Genomic DNA, 22,635 nt, shown 5'->3' with positions numbered 1-22,635 from the left:
ATAAAAAACTTGACTGTGACGAGGGTGAAGTCGATCCACAATACATCTGTGAGTATAAGGCAAGTGAAATTGGGAGCGTACCTCAATATACTGCCGTCCACTGTACAGTCTACAGTGACCTGTAGAGTACGTATCGTGTATAGAGTTTCACCAGCGCCACTATCCCATCGACTAGCTATCCTTGGTAAAAATTATAAAAGTTACTGTAAATACTCAGCCTCTCATGATGTGCCTGCAGTCCATAGAAAACTGGTTAATGAATTAATAAAAAACTGAAACATAATAAAGCAATTGGTGGCAGATTACATACTAAAAATCAGCTTTTTTTAAACACAGTCGCAGTTGTCTTGCCGGAATATACAAGATGAAAGAAACTGCGTGTGCGCATATCGGGTCCGCGCCACAGAATTATCATGGAAAACGTCGGGGTTAAATCATAAGAAGTGTTGCCTATTAATGTCTAATTTAATTATCAGGCCCTTTCAGTGGTTACACAGAATAGTATAATTGTTACGCATTAGATAATCACAATTTGGATTGTCGTTGGGCTCTATATTGCCCTATAGGTCAGCTACGTAATTGCTTTGCGCCGTTTTTCTCAATTTCATTTTCGACACTGCCGCAGCTCTCGCATTCGCTCGGCACTGGACTTCTTAGGCTTTATGTATTCTTTCTGACGCGTGATTTCCTCTGACTTGCGTAGTCTTATCATTCCGAGCATATTTCCAAGCTTTTTGCGGCGACATCTTTCATTATTTTATAATTTTCAATTTAATTCCTACTTTCACCATTATTCTGGAGAGTATTTTTATTGTCTCGGGTTCTAGTAGTGCTGCATCAGCTCTTCACAATGAAACCCGAATTAATAGCCTGGGTAAACGCTTTGCCATGCTACAGTAATTTATTAATGTACACAAACCTAATTCACAGTACACTAGTACGAAGACGTGACAGGCAGATCAAATACTGCGCGACAAACAGGTGCAGACGCCCTCTATCTGTTGTCAGCGCAACCATTGTTTGCGCAATACTAGCCTCGTAGTTATTAGCGATCGAAATCTGTGGGTATTTATCATACAAGAATAGACGAACAAATAGACGTTTTCACCTCAGAAAGGGAATGCAGGTTTTTGGTAAGCGACCTTAATCGTAATATTGGTCGCGCTGGCTCGAAACTGTCGCACCTCTTCCTGCCGTGGGCAGAAAGTGTTCCCGCAGCGGGGCTTTTTGCCCCTGACTGGGCTGCCCCACTTGACAGTCGGCATGGCCGCCTGGCCTGGTTCCTCTCAGCCGTCACCCTCTTAGCGTCTCAGCCTTCTCCCTCACACCCTCGCAAAGTCCTACAGGTCCCCACTCTTCTGTATGCGCCGTCACAACTCCCCCTCGTATTGCTGCAGTTGCACACTTCAGTCTCTCCTACTGCGCACACCGCCATATCGCTGACGTATCTGCCCCCGCACGTAACGACCACCTCGAATAAAACGAACTTCTTTATTATACTTCTCCCACGGAAATAAAACACGACATGTGTCAATGAAGAATATTGCTATCTTTTGGTTCTAAACACTAGTTCTAAAGATCAAAAAGGAAAACCATGAAGAACTGTAGAATAAATAAGATCCCTAACAAGGTACGAGTAACACAAGGAGAAATCTCAACAAAATTTTGAGCTCTTTAATGTCTGCCTTAACTCTCTTTTGTAGCCGATATCCCTAATTACCATTAGTATACTGAAAAGAGTGATAATCTAATAATTCTTAATACTTATATCTTTGACAAAGTGTGTATGAGATTCTGGGTTACAGCAGCGTTTTAGGTAGAAATTAAATAGGATAGTTTCGTAGACCTATTATGGGGAGGTAAGTTAGTCGAAGACGTGATACACGTAAGAAAAGTTAGCGTGTACTTGCGTGTATATATTAGAAAATCAAAAGTATGCAGTTTCCCATATCATAAATCATGATTAAAGCCTGCGTAATACATCGGGAGTAATTAACCTGGCCCGCTGTTAATGTTTTTGACACAGATACCACGCGTCCGCAGCTCGTGGTCGTGCGGTAGCGTTCTCGCTTCCCGCGCCCGGGTTCCCGGGTTCGATTCCCGGCGGGGTCAGGGATTTTCTCTGCCTCGTGATGACTGGGTGTTGTGTGATGTAGTTAGGTTTAAGTAGTTCTAAGTTCTAGGGGACTGATGACCATAGATTTTAAGTCCCATAGTGCTTAGAGCGAGATACCACGCGTTGTTGAAAATAATTCTCATTTTTAATAATAATTGTTGTAGTTGGTACGAAAGAACTAGGTAAATCGGAACTCTGTGACAAGTAAATGAAATTTCATACTTATTATGTGAGTCACACATTGACTCGTCTGGTTAGCCTAGCGCGTTAAAAGCGCCTCACCCGCGTCACGAGGATGCTGGCCTGTCGCCGATCGTATCTGCTTCGCGGATTAACGACAAGGGCTGGTAAGCTGGCCAGTCTGGATGTAGTTTTTAGGCAGTTTTCCACAACCAGCTAGATAAATACTGCGCTGGCACCCACGTCCCAGTTCAGATACACGCTACGCAAACATTCACAAAACGTTTTCACACTTGAACATGAGAATTGCTCTAGCCGCAGTCGGATGGGTACACAGATTCCGTCCAGGGCTAGTGGTGGCGCCAGGAAGGGCTTCCGTCCAAAGGCCACCACTAACATCGCCTCATACCATATGACAATGATGGTCCCATGGGAAAAATGGCTAAAGGAAGAAGAAGGAAGATATACAAGGCACACATTCATTGTATGACGTTTCATTAATACATGGTTTTCTTTAAGAGAAAAATTTTGTTGGTACCTGTAAAGCCGTTGACAGACAGAGGACATAAGGAAATGTTCGCACTAGCTTTACTGTGTTTGGTAAGTTATATTGTTTATGAATAAAGTCATAATTACTAAGCAGCACATATTGCTGTAATGAAGGAGCTTTCATGTCTATTGTTTGTGGAAGTCACCTATTGGTTGACTCACGTGCATATTGCTCACTGGTTATAAATCATTCTTCTCCCTGATATCTTGCCAACACACTGATAGCACTTTGAAGGGTTTCCTAAGCCTAACTGCTCTCTTGGACGACAACATACATTCAGTCTTTTATATGTGATATGTAGGTCGCATAACAAAGGCAAACCCTCGGGAGTATTTAATGAGTCTAGCCTTCATTTATATCTATATGCCTTCCTACAACATGTTTGGCAGTCTTTGTGTTATCCATACAAAACAAAATTTGTTGACAAACATTTACAGATGCATAAGAGAGAAGAACATAGTAAAACATGACTTCACAACTCAAAACCTCACATAAATATTGTCAACAGAAATGCTAATTTAATATATATTTTTAAGTGAACATACTTGATTATCAGTTTCTGAGAATGTTGTATTAATTGTGCAAACATTAAACCAAACATAACCATCATCCTCTCTTTGCTAGTGGAGGACTGTTTTCACAAACAGATATAGCTGTTGCATCTATGGAATGTGTCACTAAGATTGCTTACTGCTTTTTCCTTCCTTTTGCAAGTACTCTCTTGATCCTGCAGTGACAGTTGTTTCCACCTGTACAAAATAACGAATCCACCAGGCAATTCTTAAAGACAAAAGTTAATTGTCTAGGCAATGGCAAACTCTCATAAAACAAGAAGCTTTCCTTTTGATTGGTCCATTGTGTATGAGGCTGAAACACTTGCCCTTGTGTTTCAGGACCTGGAGTTCCACGGGGTGATGCGGTTCTACTTCCAGGATTCTGGGCAGAAGGTAGCCACGAAATGCATCCGTGTCGCATCCGATGCCACCACGCAGGCCGTCATCGAGACCCTGGTCGAGAAGTTCCGGCCAGATATGCGTATGCTCTCTGTTCCTGAGTATGCGCTTTATGAGATCCATGAGAATGGAGGTTAGTTAACACCATACGCAAGCTACCTGCTAACAGTAGTAGATTATCAAATGGAAGTATGACCACCACAATGCCAAGTGAATTCTTTCACTGAAGTCAGACTAATTACAAGATTCGATATCTCTCATTACGTTCCAAACCATATTGTACAGTGACCACTGGAGCAACATATATCTGTTACACCTACAGCACATGTACTTTGACCCAGTTCAAGTGGCAATTGGTGCTACTCTTTCTAGAAACCTGTGAAATATGTACCTGTTGCATACAGCAACTACGTACCTTATGCAAGTTCCATTTAAGTACCCCATGTTGCCCTGATGGAACGAATTCCACGCTCATTATTTAATACGAATATGCTGGATCATGTTTAGAATGTGTGATGCCCATGTGCAGTAGTTTATTTTATGTCCCACTCCTAAACTTCAGCATTGCTATTCGTTTCCAGATTACCGACAATAAAGCTGTGTAAGCATTAACTTCAGTTTTAAGCTTTAGTGAAGTATTTAAGTAACACACAACCAAAAGCACGTATTTGTGTTAAATATTCAAAAACAATAAAGAAAATCACTACAGTTAAATACCCAGTTACTTCGCTTAACATGAAATGTAGTTACTCTAGAATACATGATGTCATTTGGCTGAACTTCTCTGAAATTTAATGAACTTAGAGAAATGACTTCCTTCTCACTTTTGTATTTGTAAATCCATTTATCACTTCTACAAAATCTTGAATGACTGTCATGCCTGGTTCTATGGCTATTGCTCCAAGATTGACCAGTCTTAATTTTCTGCTGTCCGTAGGTACTTCATGGTACATTTTAAAGCAGAAAAGAACCTTTCAGCACAAGAGTTTGTTGCTAGAGTACAGTTTTAAATCTTGAGTGCTGTGTACACAATTGGGCAGACATTGCCAACTTTTTTTAAATTAATGCTCTACTGAGAAATGGAAGAAAAGACAGCTTTTCACTGCCTCCTTTCTTCACAGACAACAGATATGTTTTAAAATGTACATATTCTTCATCAAAGTTCTTATCCATATCAGAATTATAAATGGTTGTAAGTTTTACTGCAGCATCATAAATTTAAACAGTTTCTAGTTCAATAATATTTGAAAGAAATGAAAATCGTAAGTTATATTCTCTGTAACTCTACCTCAATACTTTGAAAATGTCATATTGAAAGATTATACATTTGCCTCCAGATTTCAACATAGTCAAATTTTGTTGCTTCTTCTGGCCCTTTTTTGGTTCTTCTTCTGAGTGAGATGATCCATCAAAGAATCTCTTGCATTTAACTGGATGTTTCCTTTTTTGATTCTTAGCAGCTGAAGGAGGTGGATTGATTTCGCGCGCGCGCGCGTGTGTGTGTGTGTGTGTGTGTGTGTGTTTATATATATATATATACCTGCCAGCGCTTTTGTTTACAAAAGCGCTGGCAGGTCGATAGACACACAAACATACACACAAAATTCTAGCTTTCGCAACCAACGGTTGCCTTTACAAATGTCTGCTTGTGTCTGTGTATATGCGGATGGATATGTGTGTGTGTGTGCGCGAGTGTATACCATCCATTTTTCCCCCTAAGGTAAGTCTTTCCGGTCCCGGGATTGGAATGACTCCTTACCCTCTCCCTTAAAATCCATATCCTTTTGTCTTTCCCTCTCCTTCCCTCTTTCCTGACGAGGCAACCGTTGGTTGCAAAAGCTAGAATTTTTTGTGTGTATGTTTGTGTTTGTTTGCGTGTATCGACCTGCCAGCGCTTTTGTTTGGTAAGTCTCATCATCTTTCTTTTTAAATATATTTTCCCCACGTGGAATGTTTCCCTCTATTATATTCATATATATATATATATATATATATATATATATATATATATGGTTATAATAGAAGGAAACATTCCACGAAGGAAAAATATACCTAAAAACAAAGACGATGTGACTTACCAAATGAAAGTGCTGGCAGGTCGACAGACACACAAACGAACACAAACATACACACAAAATTCAAGCTTTCGCAACAAACTGTTGCCTCATCAGGAAAGAGGGAAGGAGAGGGAAAGACGAAAGGATGTGGGTTTTAAGGGAGAGGGTAAGGAGTCATTCCAGTCCCGGGAGCGGAAAGACTTACCTTAAGGGGAAAAAAGGACGGGTATACACTCGCGCGCGCACACACACACACATATCCATCCACACATATACAGACCTGTATATGTGTGGATGGATATGTGTGTGTGTGCGCGAGTGTATACCCGTCCTTTTTTCCCCTTAAGGTAAGTCTTTCCGCTCCCGGGACTGGAATGACTCCTTACCCTCTCCCTTAAAACCCACATCCTTTCGTCTTTCCCTCTCCTTCCCTCTTTCCTGATGAGGCAACAGTTTGTTGCGAAAGCTTGAATTTTGTGTGTATGTTTGTGTTCGTTTGTGTGTCTGTCGACCTGCCAGCACTTTCATTTGGTAAGTCACATCGTCTTTGTTTTTAGGTATATATATATATATATATATATATTATATTATATATTATATATAGTTATAATAGTTTTATATATATATATATATATATATATATATATATATATATATATATATATATATATATATATATATATATATAATCTCTGGCATATATTGTGACTGACAAATATTTAGTAGAAAAAACTTCATTACCTATTTTTGGGTCACTGACCACCTCATAAGACGTATTAAATCTTCATAAGTTGCTGATAGCAAGTGTGAAGTAACTTCTTTTCCAGGATTAACAAACCTCATTATATTGTCAGCCAAAAAAAGAATCATCTTAGGATTTAATTCCAGACACACCATGAAATTGCCATTTTTCACAAAGTCAAACACTTCTTTTTCTCCATGAAATGCTAGACCTGTAGAGGCTAGCACCTTAACTACAGAAACAACTCCTTTTAACACATTTCTCCAATACATAATTTCATGTTCATGCTGGGGGCGAGCAACTTTTTGTCAGTTATATACCTCCTCATGTTTCCTCTGTTTTTTCTGTCCTGACAAGCAGGCTCTGTGAGAGTTCTAATTTTCATGTTCAGCTATTCGTATTCCATCATAGGTCCAATCACTGAAACCAGATGGTGTAAATTGAGATGCACCACTTAGTACTTTACAGTGTTCATACAGAGAACAATGATCCTTGGCTAGGATAATATACAATATATTTATTACTGATAATTTCCCAATTCACCAGAACTCTGTGAAACTGTTTTTGCTGAAAAATCACTGTGATCTGTCAGCATACCGCTGTGAAGACATAGAAAAATCAATATTTGTGTTTTGATCAATATCATTTTTAAATGAATACTCCAGTGTCTGGTCAGTGTTTTCTCAATAAAATGTGTCATAATTGGGAACAGGAAAATCATCTGTGTTAGGGGATGTAGATTCTTGACATCCTTCTGGAACTCTGAAAGTTACAACTTCCACATTCTGTTTACCATTTAGAACTGTAATTTAACTATACGTCCTGAGCTATGCTGTTCATTGTTACTGTTTTTAACTGCAACTTCAGTAGAGTGATCAGAGCCATGCAGTTCACTTTTACCTTTATTACTAAAATATGATTTCAGGGGTGGTATTTTCTGTAAAAGTTTACTATCTCCCTGTCTATTTTCTTCAGTTTTATTTCAATATACAGCACCATGTAACATAGATCTTCCATCCATACCACTACTGTGAACTAGGAATAAATAAATAAGTAAATAAATATATCTGTGATTTAGAGTATTGAAACCCAAACATGCTATTTTTATATAAAAAATAACAGAAACAACTTCACTATGACCAGTTAGTACTTCAATTACATACCTTAGTTTTAAGTTGACAACCACATGGAGCAATGTTGTGTTGTGTATGATGCCAACATAACCATGGATGGATGAAGAATTGAACAACACGCCACACGTGAGATCTCGTTAGCTATGTGATTACATGGAGAGCTACTTAATATGTAATTTATGAGATTAATATGCTCTTACATGGAAGGTATTATAAAGGACTACTAGTAAAATATAACTTTAATCAGAGGTAGAAAAATTTGTCAATACTTTGCCATAAAATTATTGAGTGTCGAAAGTAATACAATACACATAAAAATTATAATTAAAAAGTAATTTTTTGACGACAGCATTTTGCCATCCTCAAAATTTTGTCACCCTGTGCAGTAGCACATGCCTAAAAACGGCTTTGTGGGTGTGGCTGACAGAATGAACATGTTTCTAGTATATATATATATTTGTATTTGCTTCTCATGGCCATCTCTATTCTGTTAATTGTGCTGCAGTATTCAGTATAACTGTTGGTGTTCATTGAATTTGCTTGCCCTGCTGACTTCATCCTCTTTGGGAGGGTGAGAAGCGAGGAAAGAAAACATGATCATCTTAATGTATATAGGTGTTGTGTGTTATTGTTGAGTAGTTACTATGACTCTGATCCTCTCCTCTCATTCCAGAGAAGGAAGTCATGGTTCCAGAGGAGGAGATACTGTCAACTTTGTCTGTGTGTTACTCTGTTTTATATAAAATGCACTTCATATTGATTTCTTTGTCCACTTATTGCATTATATTGTGTTACTACAAAGAATTAATTCATTTTTCTTTATTTATCTTCCATAAAATTATGGGAATGAATGTCATTTATGAAAAAGGATGAATAAAATTCTGTACGTAGCTCACTGAAGGAATAAATTCATAAGATCTTAAACTGTTTATTGCGATAATGTGATTTTTGTTACAGAAGAGAGGAGGTTGGGAATGGATGAGAAACCTCTGTTGGTGCAACTCAACTGGCACATCGATGACAGAGAAGGCCGATTCCTCCTCAGAAGAATTGATGACAAAACAAATGTAAGGCGTCCATTTCCAAAATCACTGTCATTTGTACACTCAGAAAATATATTTTATAAGTAATGCTCACTACTTGCATAAGATACACATTATTAAATGTAAATTTGAAGCACAGTTATGGAAAAACTGCAATTGTGTATGACTTGCTTACATTAAAATTAACATTTGTGTGAATAATAATTTAAATTCTAATACACTACTTAAGTCTTATTTGTACTTTTTCTGGATTTGCTGCTGTGGAAATTTTAGTGAATAAGGTAGGACACACTTTACATGGGTATGTATAAAATTTTAATAAGTTTTCAGTATTCTTAACTTTCAGGTGAAAATTCTCTATTAGGGCCTCTTGTCCATGAGGATCAATATTCTATTCTAAATTTAATTCATTTTTGATGTGAGTTGTTGCATGAATTACTTACATCAATTTATGTTATTCAGCACAGGTAATTTGTCATAAATTATCATTTATCATCTCAATATTGAATCTAAAACATAGTGCCTAGGTCAACTGTGTGCAGAAAAGTTGTATAGTATGCATACATGAATTTTTGAGCTATATAGTATATTCCATTTTGAATTTCCTGTTATTAATGAGATGAAAAACATTCTTATTTTAAATGTCGGACTGTTCGGTCTTGAAATATGGCAGTTGATAAGAATGATTGGTATTCACATTAAACACCAGTCCAATCAGGAATAAGAGGAGGAGGTAACAGGCATATGTGGTTTAAATTAAGAAAATAATTTGACTGCTAGACTGTTTAATTTATGTCTGTTATGAAATTAGAAGGAAGTGATTTGTGTATTTTGGAACTGAAAGTCTACTCATAGATTAAAGTTGATACTGCTCTTTCTTTATGGGATTGTTGTTGCCTACAGTTCAGTTTTTCTTTCAGGATATGATCAGGAGAAAGCCATGAGGATTAAATATTCCCAGCATAGAATATGATAATAATTAGTTCACTTAAATATCTAAAAACTAAATATTAATTAAACATGTGACAAAGAAAGATTTGAACATAAGGAGGATTGTGCTGGCCACAAAATAGTGACATGAATCTTCCCTATAATATCTATTCAGTATCATCACTTCGGTACATTCCTGTCTTTTTATTTTGTGTAGTTATCCTGATGCTGTTGGCTCTTTAATTCGATCTGTAATACAGTTAGAAGCCACACTAGCTCTTTCCTCTTAAAGCGTTCTTATGACCCTTCAGCAAAACATTTAATAATGATGGTAGTTTAACTATGTTTTATGAAAAAATACCACCTTTCATCCAAAGATTGCAGTGTAAGATCATTGAGAGTCTTAATTTTGCTTTACAATGCTTGATAACATTACACCTGTGCTGTAACTCAAGTTCAGTCCAGTAGCATACCACTAGTGTTATTTTGAGAGCTCTGCTGGCTTTCTATCATATGGGAGACAGCAATAGGAAGCTCTTCTACATCTGAAGTCACTTACACCAGCTTCACAGCCTGCTGGAAATAATTTAACTGTAACTTTAAAGTGGAGGCTTGGAGATCGTTGTAACAACATAAAAGAAGGCACAAGGTTAAAGTAGGGAGCCCATTACCCTCTATCACATGGTCACGTATTCATGGAGGGTTGCATCGTGTTAATGTGCTATTATGTCAGAGGACAACGTTGAAGTAGTGTGACTGTATTTTATTATTTATTCTAGAGTGTCTGCGTGTATACCATCATTGTCATAATAGAGCATGATTCTCTTCCATGTGCTATATGAAACTCTCCTCAACATTGCTGATGGGATGGCAGTAACTGCACATCAAACAGCATCCTTAAGTTTTTCAACTGTCTCGTAATGTGTGGCAGCAACCTTCTGTTTGACAAATCCCCATAATGCATTGTTGAAAGATGTCAGGTCAGGACTTCGGGGTTGCCACTCCAAAGGTGCAGGCAGGTGGACAGAACCAAGCCCAGTCCAGGAAATATGTCAGTGAGATTGTCTCTAGCGGCAGTAGTATAATGGGCTAGTCCTCTATCCTGTTGGAACCATACGCGACTGAGCAGTCGCTGGTCTTGCAATTATGGAATAAACCAATCACATAACATTGTTAAATACACAATGTGATTCACAGCACTGTCAAAGAAATATGAATGTACCAAGAAGGTTACAGATATTGCAGCCCAAATCGTGGCATGTGGTGAGTTGTGTTCAAGTTTTTCATTAAAATGTTGGGTTTCTTTACTCCAGAAAAAAATGTTTCTCAGTTTTGCACTGTGATACATTGCACCTTAATCCAAGAAAAACACTTTCCCCCATGGAGAAAGAATTGTAAAAACATTGAGCATTTGTCCACAAGCCTGATGATGTTTTTCCACGTCATGACAACTCAGTTTGTTTACAAACGAAGGTTTAAGTACATTTAGCTTCAAGTTCTTGTAATTTCAAGTATAGAATTCCAAATTCCTATGTCCGTTTATGAATGGAATTTTTTGGTGAATGTTCTACAGATGCTGCAGCCTTCACAAGTTTCCAGTTGTATTCATGATGGTCCTAAGTTGGGCCCACCTTTAGTGCAACCACTTTCTCACCATAAAGTATGTCAGTTTTGGTGGGGAAGGTTTCTGAAACTGACTATGTATCATTTATTTGCCTGCACTGGGTCATTTGTGAACCTATGTACTCATTACATTGTGTTCCTCCATGGAGTAATTGGACTCATAAGCCATAATTTACGTATACATATATCGACACCTGCAACAATAAGAAACAGTTCATTTACATCTATGTAATATGTAGGAGGTAATGGAAATTTGTAATCACTCTGTACAGTCATTATTTTTTCAGACATGTAACTGGCAATAATTGTAATTACCAGACATGGATTGATCCTGGTCTACTGTGGTGAAAGTCTGTTGTAGATCTTTAACAATCCTATAGTAAACTGTGAATGTCCCTTGAATGATGAAAATTTTTTTGTTTCTTCATTGTGATTACATTTGCACATAAATTTCTGGAAAAATTTATTATGAATCTACCAAAAAATATCTGAAACTAAATACTGTAAAACCTCTAGATGTAGGGAAAGATACTCAATAAAGAATTAAAAATGACAGTAATGCCAGATATGCCATGGGAATAGATGATTGCATTATTGTACATGTGACAGTTTAACTTAGAGATTTAGTAACATGTTATTACCAGAAACATTGAACTGCATAAACACTAGCTTTATCTCCATTGGTATTGTCCATTGTGTATTTACATTAGTAGGTGCAACAGCAATAAGATTCATAACACATAACTAGCAAACTGACCAATGTCTGTTGTATTGTTCTGCTGCAACTTCCTACCATGGTTACCCACTGAGCCACACAGTTTTCTCTTATTGTAATGTATTTCAGTACTGTATCTCTTGATACCAGAACTTCCATTTTGGAAGATAACAAGAATCAATTAGTACATAGCGTTTGTTGTGTTTTGTGGGTTAAGGAAGGCAGTAGAGATGATAATTCTATACAGAATAGTATTGTATTAACTAAAAATAAAAAGGAGGGATTGTTTTTTGCTTTTTCCTTACTTTTGATACTCTAAAAACAATTATCACCTTGTTGAAAGAAACGATAAGCACTAAAAGACAAAAAACAGCAGAAATTGTAGTACGCTGTAGTGGCTGGCTTGGTTACATTTGGTCATTGTTTAAAGGGAATCATTTTTTTTTTAAATATGAATTCAATGAAAGAGGCGGTGAAGAAGAGAAAGCATTAAATAGATTTTTTTTCTGTGCCACTATTGTCATTTAATTATTTGTTTCTTGATTGTGATTGAGCTAGTGTTTTCTAAGGATGATGTAATATTATTTATCAAAGAGAACTTACTAAAGAATGGCTGGTAAAGAGTTAAGAGGGAGCCTAAAGGCTCTATAATCTTCCCAGGTAAAATTAATACAATAAATGCATAGTTAAATATTGGTAGTGTTTTAACTCTGCGCTTTGACAGTTGTGTGCAATGCTTTGCAGGTACCTGCTGTGGGCTTCCAGGAGGGTGGTTCGAGCTTCAGGCGGAAGCTCTCAAAACGTGAGAAAAAGCAGCTCAAGAAACAAGAGAAACTCAACAAGCTTAAGGCTGCTGCTCCTGCTGCCACAAAGGAAGTAAATGATGGAGGAGTGGCTGAGAAATTATACACAGGTTATTCTATTGATACACTTTATGTATAAATAAATTACTGACATATCACACCTAAAGTCTGGTATCTCCTCATTCATCCATTTCACTCCCTGGTGCCTTTTTGACTATGGGATACATGCTGACTGCTTTTGAAAGTGCTTACAGTGCCCAAAAGTAATGGAGAAATCTTGGTATACTCGACTATTTTAAGGAAATTAATTACCCTACTTATCTCAAGACTGATATTAGACAGTCAACAGATGTCCATATTTCTACTGGAACATTCTTACATATTAGTCACTAGGTTGTGTAACTTAATACCCAAATTTATCTAAAAACAAAGATGATGTGACTTACCAAATGAAAGTGCTGGCAGGTCGACAGACACACAAACGAACACAAACATACACACAAAATTCTAGCTTTCGCAACCAACGGTTGCCTCGTCAGGAAAGGAAAAGGAAAGACAAAAGGATATGGGTTTTAAGGGAGAGGGTAAGGAGTCATTCCAATCCCGGGAGCGGAAAGACTTACCTTAGGGGGAAAAAAGGACAGGTATACACTCGCACACACACACATATCCATCCACACATACACAGACACAAGCAGACATTTCCTGACGAGGCAACCGTTGGTTCCGAAAGCTAGAATTTTGTGTGTATGTTTGTGTTCGTTTGTGTGTCTGTCGACCTGCCAGCACTTTCATTTGGTAAGTCACATCATCTTTGTTTTTAGATATATTTTTCCTTCATGGAATGTTTCCTTCTATTATAACCATATCATTAATACCCAAATTGATGGCTTAGAATACAGGAAAGCCAGCCTCAAATTATGTATTTGTACACTTAACAGAATTAGTGCTGTCTTTCACATTTGCCTAGGCTGCTTCAATAGTTCTGCCTGAGAAATGCAAGACAGCAGGTTCAGATATGAATACACAAAGAAAAAGTTCACACAATACACAGATAGATGGTGAACACAAGTTTCGTCTCTAAGGTAACTGATTATTGAAGTGAGGCAAAGGCCATCCACTCAAAGAATTAAGATAAAAGAATTTGCCAAATTATGGCTGGTTGATTGTTCATCATTATTGGATCCTGCCACAGGGGTGGGGAGAGGTATTGAAGAAAAAGATGATGAACAGTGATTTTGGGGCTAAACCATAAATCACATTAAATATACTGACTGTCAATCAGAAATGCATATAAAAATAGTGATACATAGATTCTTAAAATTTTCATCCTCTTTCAGAGCAATGAGTTGAAACACAATAATGAAATGCCATGCTGCTTGTGTGGACTGCCAGTTGCTAAGAAGAATGAGTGTTTCAATGTGGTGGATCCTCCTTTTTATATGTCTGCTTTACACAGAAAACTTCACTGTGAACATTAATGGAGGTCTCCTTCACTGCCGATCATTTGTTGTATTCCAATGAAAAATTCCCGTTACTGTAATAATTAGTAAAGACTTTGTTCTTTATATTACATTACACTCGTCATCTTGCAGTGATCCCATGGAGATTTGGGAAGGAAACAAAGACTTACATTTAATGTGATCTAAGCTCAAAATAGTGAAATGACACTACATTACTGTATTACAGTTTTAATTTTAATTGTATTAGTTTGGTGCATAAGTTTGTGGCCTTTTTGTTTTGCATTTAGTTAGTGTCATCTTTTATTTGTAGTTCAGTGTTGCTATTTGAGTTTACATATTGTCCTTTTGTTATTTGGAGATAGTTAGTGGAGCTGTGGATGCTAGAAAATGGAGTGCCAAGTGGAAGAAGCAGAACGTTTCCAACATACGCTTTTGTTTGAGTTTAATAGAGGGGTGACAGCAGTGAAAGCAGCCAGAAACGTTTGTGCTGTGTATGGGGATAATGCCATTCAACAGAGCACAGCAAGCAAATGGTATCCTCGTTTTAGGTAGCGTTGTTTTGACATTAGTCACTCTTCATGTTCAGGAAGACCTTCAGGGTTTGATGAAGACCATTTAAATGTAATAATCCACAGTTATCCACATCAGTGTACTTGAGAATTGGCAAATGTGATGAACTGTGATCTTTCCACCATTTTGTGACATTTGCATGCAATGGCGAAGGTTCAACAATGGTGTGTATGGGTACCGCATGCTCTAAGCCATAGTCTAAAAAATCAGTAGATGGCCATCTCTGGTTGGTCGTTCAGTTGTCTCATGAACAACCATTCCTATCCTGTATCATTGCTGGTGATGAGAAATGGTATGTTTATGCTAATGTAAGGAAAAGAAAGTAATGATTGCACCAAACAAAGCAGCAACTCCCCAAACAGAAACCTGCACACATCCACAAAAGATAATGTTATGCATCAAGCAAAACAGCGATGATGTGATGTACTACGAATTGCTTTCCCAAGGTGTAACCATCAATGTTGACATTTACTGTCAACAACTGAGACATCGTGCAGGTGTAATCCCAGGACAATGAGCAGGAAGATTGCACGAAGTGATTCTACTTCACAGTAACAACAGCCCATGTTCTGCTAGACTGACAAAAAACACTATACAGGAGCTGGGTTGAGAAGTCATTCCACACCCACCTTATTCACCTGATCTTACCCCTTCAGATTTTCACCTTTTCGCTCTCTATAGAGCAAGCTTCAAGTAACTTCCTTTCCAAATGAAAATGCACTCCCAGCATGACTTGGTGAGTTCTTCACCTCAAAACCACATGATTTCTACATTTGCAGAATCAAAAAATTACCCAAGCGTTGGCAGACTGTTGCAAATAATGGAGGAGAACATATTATGACTAGAGTCTCTGTTTTGTGTATCTGTTGTGTTTATTAAACTTAAGGAGAAACGCTATGAACTTGTGGACTGACCCAATACGTTAACCTAAAATGTTAAATTTAAATTTTGCTATGAATATACTCTTCAGTGGAATAGAAGTAGTTGCCCAATAAAAAGTTATTTAAGACAGTCCAAAACTCCATTATATTACCGATCTGCCAGCAGTTCCCAACCTTTTTAGCTGTGTGGACCACCTATTTTGTAAAAAAAAACTAAACGAAAACTGAACTCCGTCCAAACAGGTCCAAACTCAATGGTACTGTCCGACCGCCATGTCAACCTGGGACTGTAGGTGTCACTGGATGTGGATACAGATAGTCGTGTGGTCAGCACTCCGCGCTCTCGGTTATTGTCAGTTTTTGTGACCAGAGGCGCTACGTCTCTTGTCTCTTGTGTGTGTGATGTTTGTCACCCACATGAGAATCAATATCTGGATTGAAATAGGTTAATTTTAGCCTCATATCAAATGTATATTTTCAATCTATTCCTGTACTTTTTCTGAAAAACATATTTGAAAAGGGTCATTCACATAGACAGATAGGCGAAAAGCCCATGAAGTGTCTCCGTAATTCGGCAATATCTCTATTGGGACTGAGCAAAGCGGTGCACTAGCTAATGTCCTTAAATCACATTTGAGACAACTGCGTTCAGTTCTTGGCTTTGGCTATCCATATATCAATTTTGTGGTCATCCAGATGGCATGCCATGCAAATGCTTTGTTGATTGTTTCCTCCCGCCCCCCTCCTCCCCCCCTAGTAGTAAGGAATCCAAGCAAAACTCTTCCTCTCATACTAACCACGAATGGGATGTAAAACAGCAACCGTTCTTCCAACTTCCTGCCCCTGGATATTCAATGAGGAAATTGAAGATGAGTTATGCAACTGTGTACAAGAAATTGCTAACTTTACAAATTACAATCGGATTGTGGCAGGTTACATATTTATGCCATAAGCAGCCAACCAAGACTGCACACCACTCTATAGTGCAGTCGCAGCCCAATGCCCATCGCTCAAGGTTTGGGAACTGCTGCTATATGCCATTTAAAATGCTCCGATAGGTTATTGAATGCATTTGTACCTGACTCCATTGTACTAAAGTTAAATCCCTTGAGGTCTTTGTAGAGGTTGAGTTTGATCCTAATGTGATGCCAATGATGGTCACTATATATATAGTCATCATTTTTATGAAAAATGCATGTCATCTTATTTACACTATGTGATAAAAGTGTCCGGACACTGCCAAAAACATATGTTTTTCATATTAGGTGCATTGTGCTGGCACCCACTGCCAGGTACTTCATATCAGCAATCTCAGTAATCATTAGACATCGTGAGAAAGCAGAATGGGGTGCTCTGCGGAACTCACGGATTTCAAACATAGTCAAGTGATGGGTGTCACTTGTGTCATACGTCTGTACGCGAGATTTCCACATTCCTAAACATCCCTAGGTTCACTGTTTCTGATGTGACAGTGAAGCGGAAACGTGAAGGGATATGTACAGCACAAAAGCATACAGGCTGACCTCATCTGTTGACTGACAGAGACTGCCAACAGTTGAAGAGAATCATAATGTGTAACAGGCATACATCTATCCTATCAACAGGAATTCCAAACTGCATCAGCATCCACTGCAAGTACTATGACAGTGAGGTGATTTCATAGTTGAGCAGCTGCTCATAAGCCTCACATCACGCTGGTAAATGTCAAACGACACCTCGCTTGGTGTAAGAAGTGTAAACATTGGATGATTGGACAGTGGAAAAACGTTGTGTGGAGTGACGAATCATGGTACACAGTGTGCTGATCCGTTGGCAGGGTGTGAACGTCATCTGCCAGTATGTGTAGTGCAAACAGTAAAATTTGGAGGTGGTGTTACGGTGTGGTCGTGCTTTTCATGGAAGGGGCTTGCACCCCTTGTTGTTTTGCATGGTACTATCACAGCACAGGCCTACAGTGATGTTTTACGCATCTTCGTGCTTCCTACTGTTGAAGAGCAATTTGGGGATGGTGATTGTATCTTTCAACACGATCAAGCCTGTGGCGGAGAGGTTACACGACAATAACATCCCTGTAATGGACTGGCCTGCACGGAGTCCTGACCTGAATCCTATAGAAAACCTTAGGGATGTTTTGGAAGACAGACTTCGTACCACGCCTCACCAATCAACATTGATACTTCTCTTTAGTGCAGCACGCCATGAAGAATGGGTTGCCATTCCCCAAGAAACCTTCCAGCACCTGATTGAACATATGCCTGCGAGAGTGGAAACTGTCATCAAGACTAAGTGTGGGCCAACACCCTATTGAATTCCAGCATTGCAGATGGAGGGCGCCACGAACTTGTAAATCATTTTCAGCCAGGTGTCCACATACTTTTGATCACATAGTGTATAACAACACACCATACACAAATATCCAGCGTTCATTGCAATTATAAATTCTTAATTACTGATCTTTTTAGGAGATGGCCAATAAATATTTTTTAAATTAAAAAAACCATTAAAATTACAGAAAACTCACCTTTATTAAAAAATTTGGATCTTCTGTGGATCATGGTAGGCGAGACTCGCTGCTTATCGAGTAACAGTCGAGTTAGAAAGGAACACACATCATGCAACATCTGCTTGGACCAATTTTTTGAAGGGACTGTGAATGATGCAAATTATTTACATATGTTAAAAACATGGTTAATACCTCAGCTTGAGGAAAAGGGCCTCATAGAATGCATATGGTTGCAATGAGACTGAGCAGCTCCTCACTACACACAGTGTGCAAGTTCCTAAATTTATACTCTCCAGGATGCTGGACGGGTTGTGGTTCATCAGCCACACCTCCTTGCTTGAAATGAATCTTGACCTTACCACACCTGACTACTCTGTATTGGGAAACATCAAGACACATGTGTTGCCTGTTGTTACACTACAAATGAACAACTGTGGAGTGCTGCTGAGGATGCATGTTGCACTATAACACAGGATGTGCTCAAAAATTAGTGCAGAAAAATGTAGAGGCATAATTTACAGCATGATGGAGAATATGCCAATTAATTGGGCTAAAAGAAATAAAATGCTAACTAGGATTCGATACTGGGGGTATGGGGACTTCTTACCCACCCTGTAAGTCACTTCCTAATGGTAAAGTCTTACTGAAAACTTGGAATCACCCTTTTTCTAGGTGATTCGGAATCAAGTTTTTGTGCTTTGAAGAACACAGAGGGTTTCGGAATCATCCACTTATTATTACTATTATTATTATTATTATTATTATTATTATTATTATTATTGTACACAGCCTTACTTTTACATCTGATAATTAATACTACCCTAATTCCAGTTTCTGATAAATTATGTGTGTGACCTCAATTGTTACTTGGAATCTTAGTGTGAGGTTCAGTTTTATTTGTTGAATGGATTAATTTTATTTTCGTGCAGTTTTCTTATGTATTCAGTGAAAAACTCTGATTTAATACACTCACAAAGTATCCAGAAGACCTAAGTCAGGGCAACCCCCTCTTAACATTCCTTGTAGAGAGCTGCATTACAGGGTTTGATTTAAAAACATCAATTAGGGTGCTTTAAATAATCTGAAACTAGGACCATGCTCCATGATGAATTTAACATATTATCACTTGCTTCAGGAAAATAAAATCTGTGTCTCTTCTGATCTTTCAGGCTGCATATCTTGTAATCTGCTTCCCAGACTAAATGAAAATAGCAAATATCTTCTTGTTAACTCTTGTTGTTTTTATTATTTCATGAAAGACAAGTTTTAGGATGATGGGATGGAGGCAAAACATAAAATCTCTCAACTGTGGCAGCTTGTAGTGTCATTTTTTTTCCTTTTTATTTTATTTTTTAATTAAGAAAAGATTCAAGATTTAATTGCAGTAGTATCTACTCTTCTGATGACCACAGTTGCTGAATTTGGGAGAAAGGAAATTTTTGATAGAACTTGATTAAAAGAAAGCATCAATTTGATAGGATACATCATGAGGTACTAAGAAACTGCCAGTTTTGTAATAGAGTGAACTTTGAGCTGTTAAAATTGCAAAAGGAGATCATAGATTGACAACAAGGCTTCAGGAATCTATGTAGTCACAGCTTTGTGAAAATATGAAACAACAATGTGAATTGCCATAATTCACACACGCATAATAGATTGCGATTATTGGAAGAGGTTTTTCATTAGCATTTCTGTGGAAACTCACACAAACACAAAAGAAACACACATCTGTATTGCTTTCCAGCCAGTGAAGAGACCATGTGGGGTAGTTCTGCATACATTTTTGGGACTGATATTCATCTCAGTTGCTTTGGATGATGCCATCAAAAATAAATATATTATCAAACATGAAACAAGCTATAGTACTTAACTATTTACTATATAATTATTTCCTGGTGCTCATAATGTAACAGCACCTTTTTTTCCCCTTCCCCTCCCCTCCCCCCTTTTTTTTGTGGACATCAAAGTGATGTTCCAAACTCAGAGGCTAAATGAAAATGACACGGTGTTACAGTTACATTGATTGTATGGGAACTAACAATTACTGTATGTTGAAGATTACTAGGGAGACTGCATATCACTGTCTATCATTTTATCAGGGGTATTATGTCTTTTGTGAAATTATATTTCAAAATGAAATTACCTCTCATTTTTTTCTGTGGTACAACTTGTAACTGTCAACATACAGCTTCCCTCACTTTCTGCAAACTGTGTGACAGTAATGTTGGCCAAATATCCCATATAGAATAAGAAATACATGGAAGAGTTTAGTCTTCATACCTTGTATTTAGAAGGTTATAAGGAAAAAACAATGAAGAACACATGTGACATGCAACTTTTAATTACTGAAAAAATCGAGCAAGAGAATTTAAGACAGGCCATATTCGGTGGATGTACTTTTTTTTTTTTTTTTTTTTTTTTTTCCCACCGAAAGCAATCAACATCACAGATTGTTTTCAAAATACGGTATGTACTGTGATATTTGTGTTGGATGTGGAACAATCTTAATGTCATCTCCTGTTACTTGCAAACCTACTCTCATGTAGGCAGCTGCAAAATGCTTAGTAATTCTGTTTTGCCTTGCTCTTTTCACAGTTCAGATGAAAGCACACATTCATTGCAATGGAAAGGCAGTTGAAAATAAAAGTACATATTTGGTAAAAGTGGCCTATATATTTAATGCTATATTGTGAGACAGTTACAGGTGCATCCAAGTGACCTAGCGATCACGGCCAATCTCAGCGAGCTCAGCCATGGTCCATTCATCCAGTTGTGTCGAAGGCTAGGTAGAAGTTCTCATGTGCCTTGAGTGTTGTGGAATTGGTAGATTGACTGCCGTGAGTAATGAGTATAGTGGGCAAGGGCACTACAAATGTAGTGTATGGACAGTAAGTTGGGAATGTGGGTCTCACAGGGAGCGTGCCAGAGATAAGTCTCTGCAGTTGCACTATCCTCTGTGTCCTCAGTGGCTCAGACAGATAGGGCATCTGCCATGTAATCAGGAGATCCCGGGTTTGAGTCCCAGTTGATTCATTGCAATTTCATTTGTCGAGAGTTGAAAGATCACCAATGGTATCTGTTCTTTTGGACATGTCCGAAAGAACAGATACCATCTTCACGTTGACAGAAAACAACGTAGCAAAGTAAATGGGGTCACAAAATATCATTCAGTCACTATTTCCCAACATTTTCAACACTTTGACATGACACATATTAAATATAATACAAAGCAACATCAAAACTTTGCTGCAGTATGACAAGTAATCAATAAAAGTATGTGATAGTGATAAATTAAAAAATTAACATACGCATTGTCATTAACCATCTCAGTACTTGGCCACTGGAAGTGATTTTCATAACATTTGCAGAAATCTGGGGGGGAAGGGGGGGGGAAGTGAGGGGGTGCATTCAACTATTTTCTTCACACCCTCTAACACTTTTTATTCATTGGGACAGCCGTAAAAGTTAACAGAGAGAGCTGGAAAGCCTGCTGTTCCGAGGTTGCTGTGGCTTTTTGAGCCAGTGTGAGTAATACACCAAGCTATCAAACAGTTGTTGACAGTTAACAGGTCCCTTGTACTGTGATTATTTCTGAAATTTAGTGAATTTTCTCTGCAAAATAGTTAACGTCTGGTATGCAATAATGATCTTTCTCAGTAATTCCAAAGCTAAAGGACTTGTCTTGTAATTGCCTTTCTACCAATTATCAGTATCCAAAAAGGCCTTGGAACTTAATGTTTATGGATTGATACGCTTACAGAACACACATAGTCATTTTTCTGGAGTTTTATCTATATTGTACCAGAATGTCATCACTGAGAAGAAAGGAATGGCCACTGATGAAGAAATTGTGTTTTGTCTTGTTAGAGTGCCCACAGTAAGCTGGAGTGAGAGAAAGTCATTTCATTGTGTAGAGCAGTTTTTCTCAGAACAACTATAAGTAGGAAGGTGAATATACATTTTTTGTACTATAAGAAGTAGAAATCCATTTATGTATCTGAAGAACATGTTAGAAACTACATTTGTTCCTTTCTTTGCTTTCTGGTCATGATTGAAAAAGAAGTTAGACATCATGCTTCCCCAGTTGTTGGTACCCAAACAGTTGACAAATAGTGGATGTAAGTAGATGACATCTTGAAGGAGAAATTTCAGTGAGAAAGATTTCTTGTCTGGTATTATGGGGTGGAGATTCGTGGGTCTCGCCTTGATAGTCAGGGGCACCTACTCAGCTAGCAAAGTGCTTGTGGAGTACATGTGGTTTCTTTTTAGGCTAGGTGGTAGTTTGAGCTCCTCTGATGAGCATTTGCCAGTCGGTATGCGGAGAGTGAAATTGGACCATGCACAAACTGAAGATATGTAGACTGTCAAAATTT

At 38.0% G+C, this 22,635-nt stretch overlaps 1 protein-coding gene across 2 annotated transcripts in view; it reads left to right on the top strand.

The window, feature by feature from the left end:
• The window catches only part of LOC126101143 (afadin), a 1,121,024-nt gene that overhangs the window by 654,631 nt on the left and 443,758 nt on the right, over positions 1-22,635 (top strand). For both annotated transcript variants that reach the window (XM_049911831.1, XM_049911830.1), the window contains exons 3-5: positions 3,740-3,932; positions 8,689-8,798; positions 12,787-12,955. In XM_049911831.1, the coding sequence (XP_049767788.1) occupies positions 3,740-3,932; positions 8,689-8,798; positions 12,787-12,955 (472 nt within the window). The remainder of the gene's footprint in view (positions 1-3,739; positions 3,933-8,688; positions 8,799-12,786; positions 12,956-22,635) is intronic.

The sequence above is a fragment of the Schistocerca cancellata genome, chromosome 9 (assembly GCF_023864275.1).
Source record: "Schistocerca cancellata isolate TAMUIC-IGC-003103 chromosome 9, iqSchCanc2.1, whole genome shotgun sequence".
Taxonomy (NCBI): Eukaryota; Metazoa; Arthropoda; class Insecta; order Orthoptera; family Acrididae; genus Schistocerca; species Schistocerca cancellata.
Note: the sequence above shows the minus strand (reverse complement) of the source record. Positions and strands in the feature narration are given on the sequence as shown.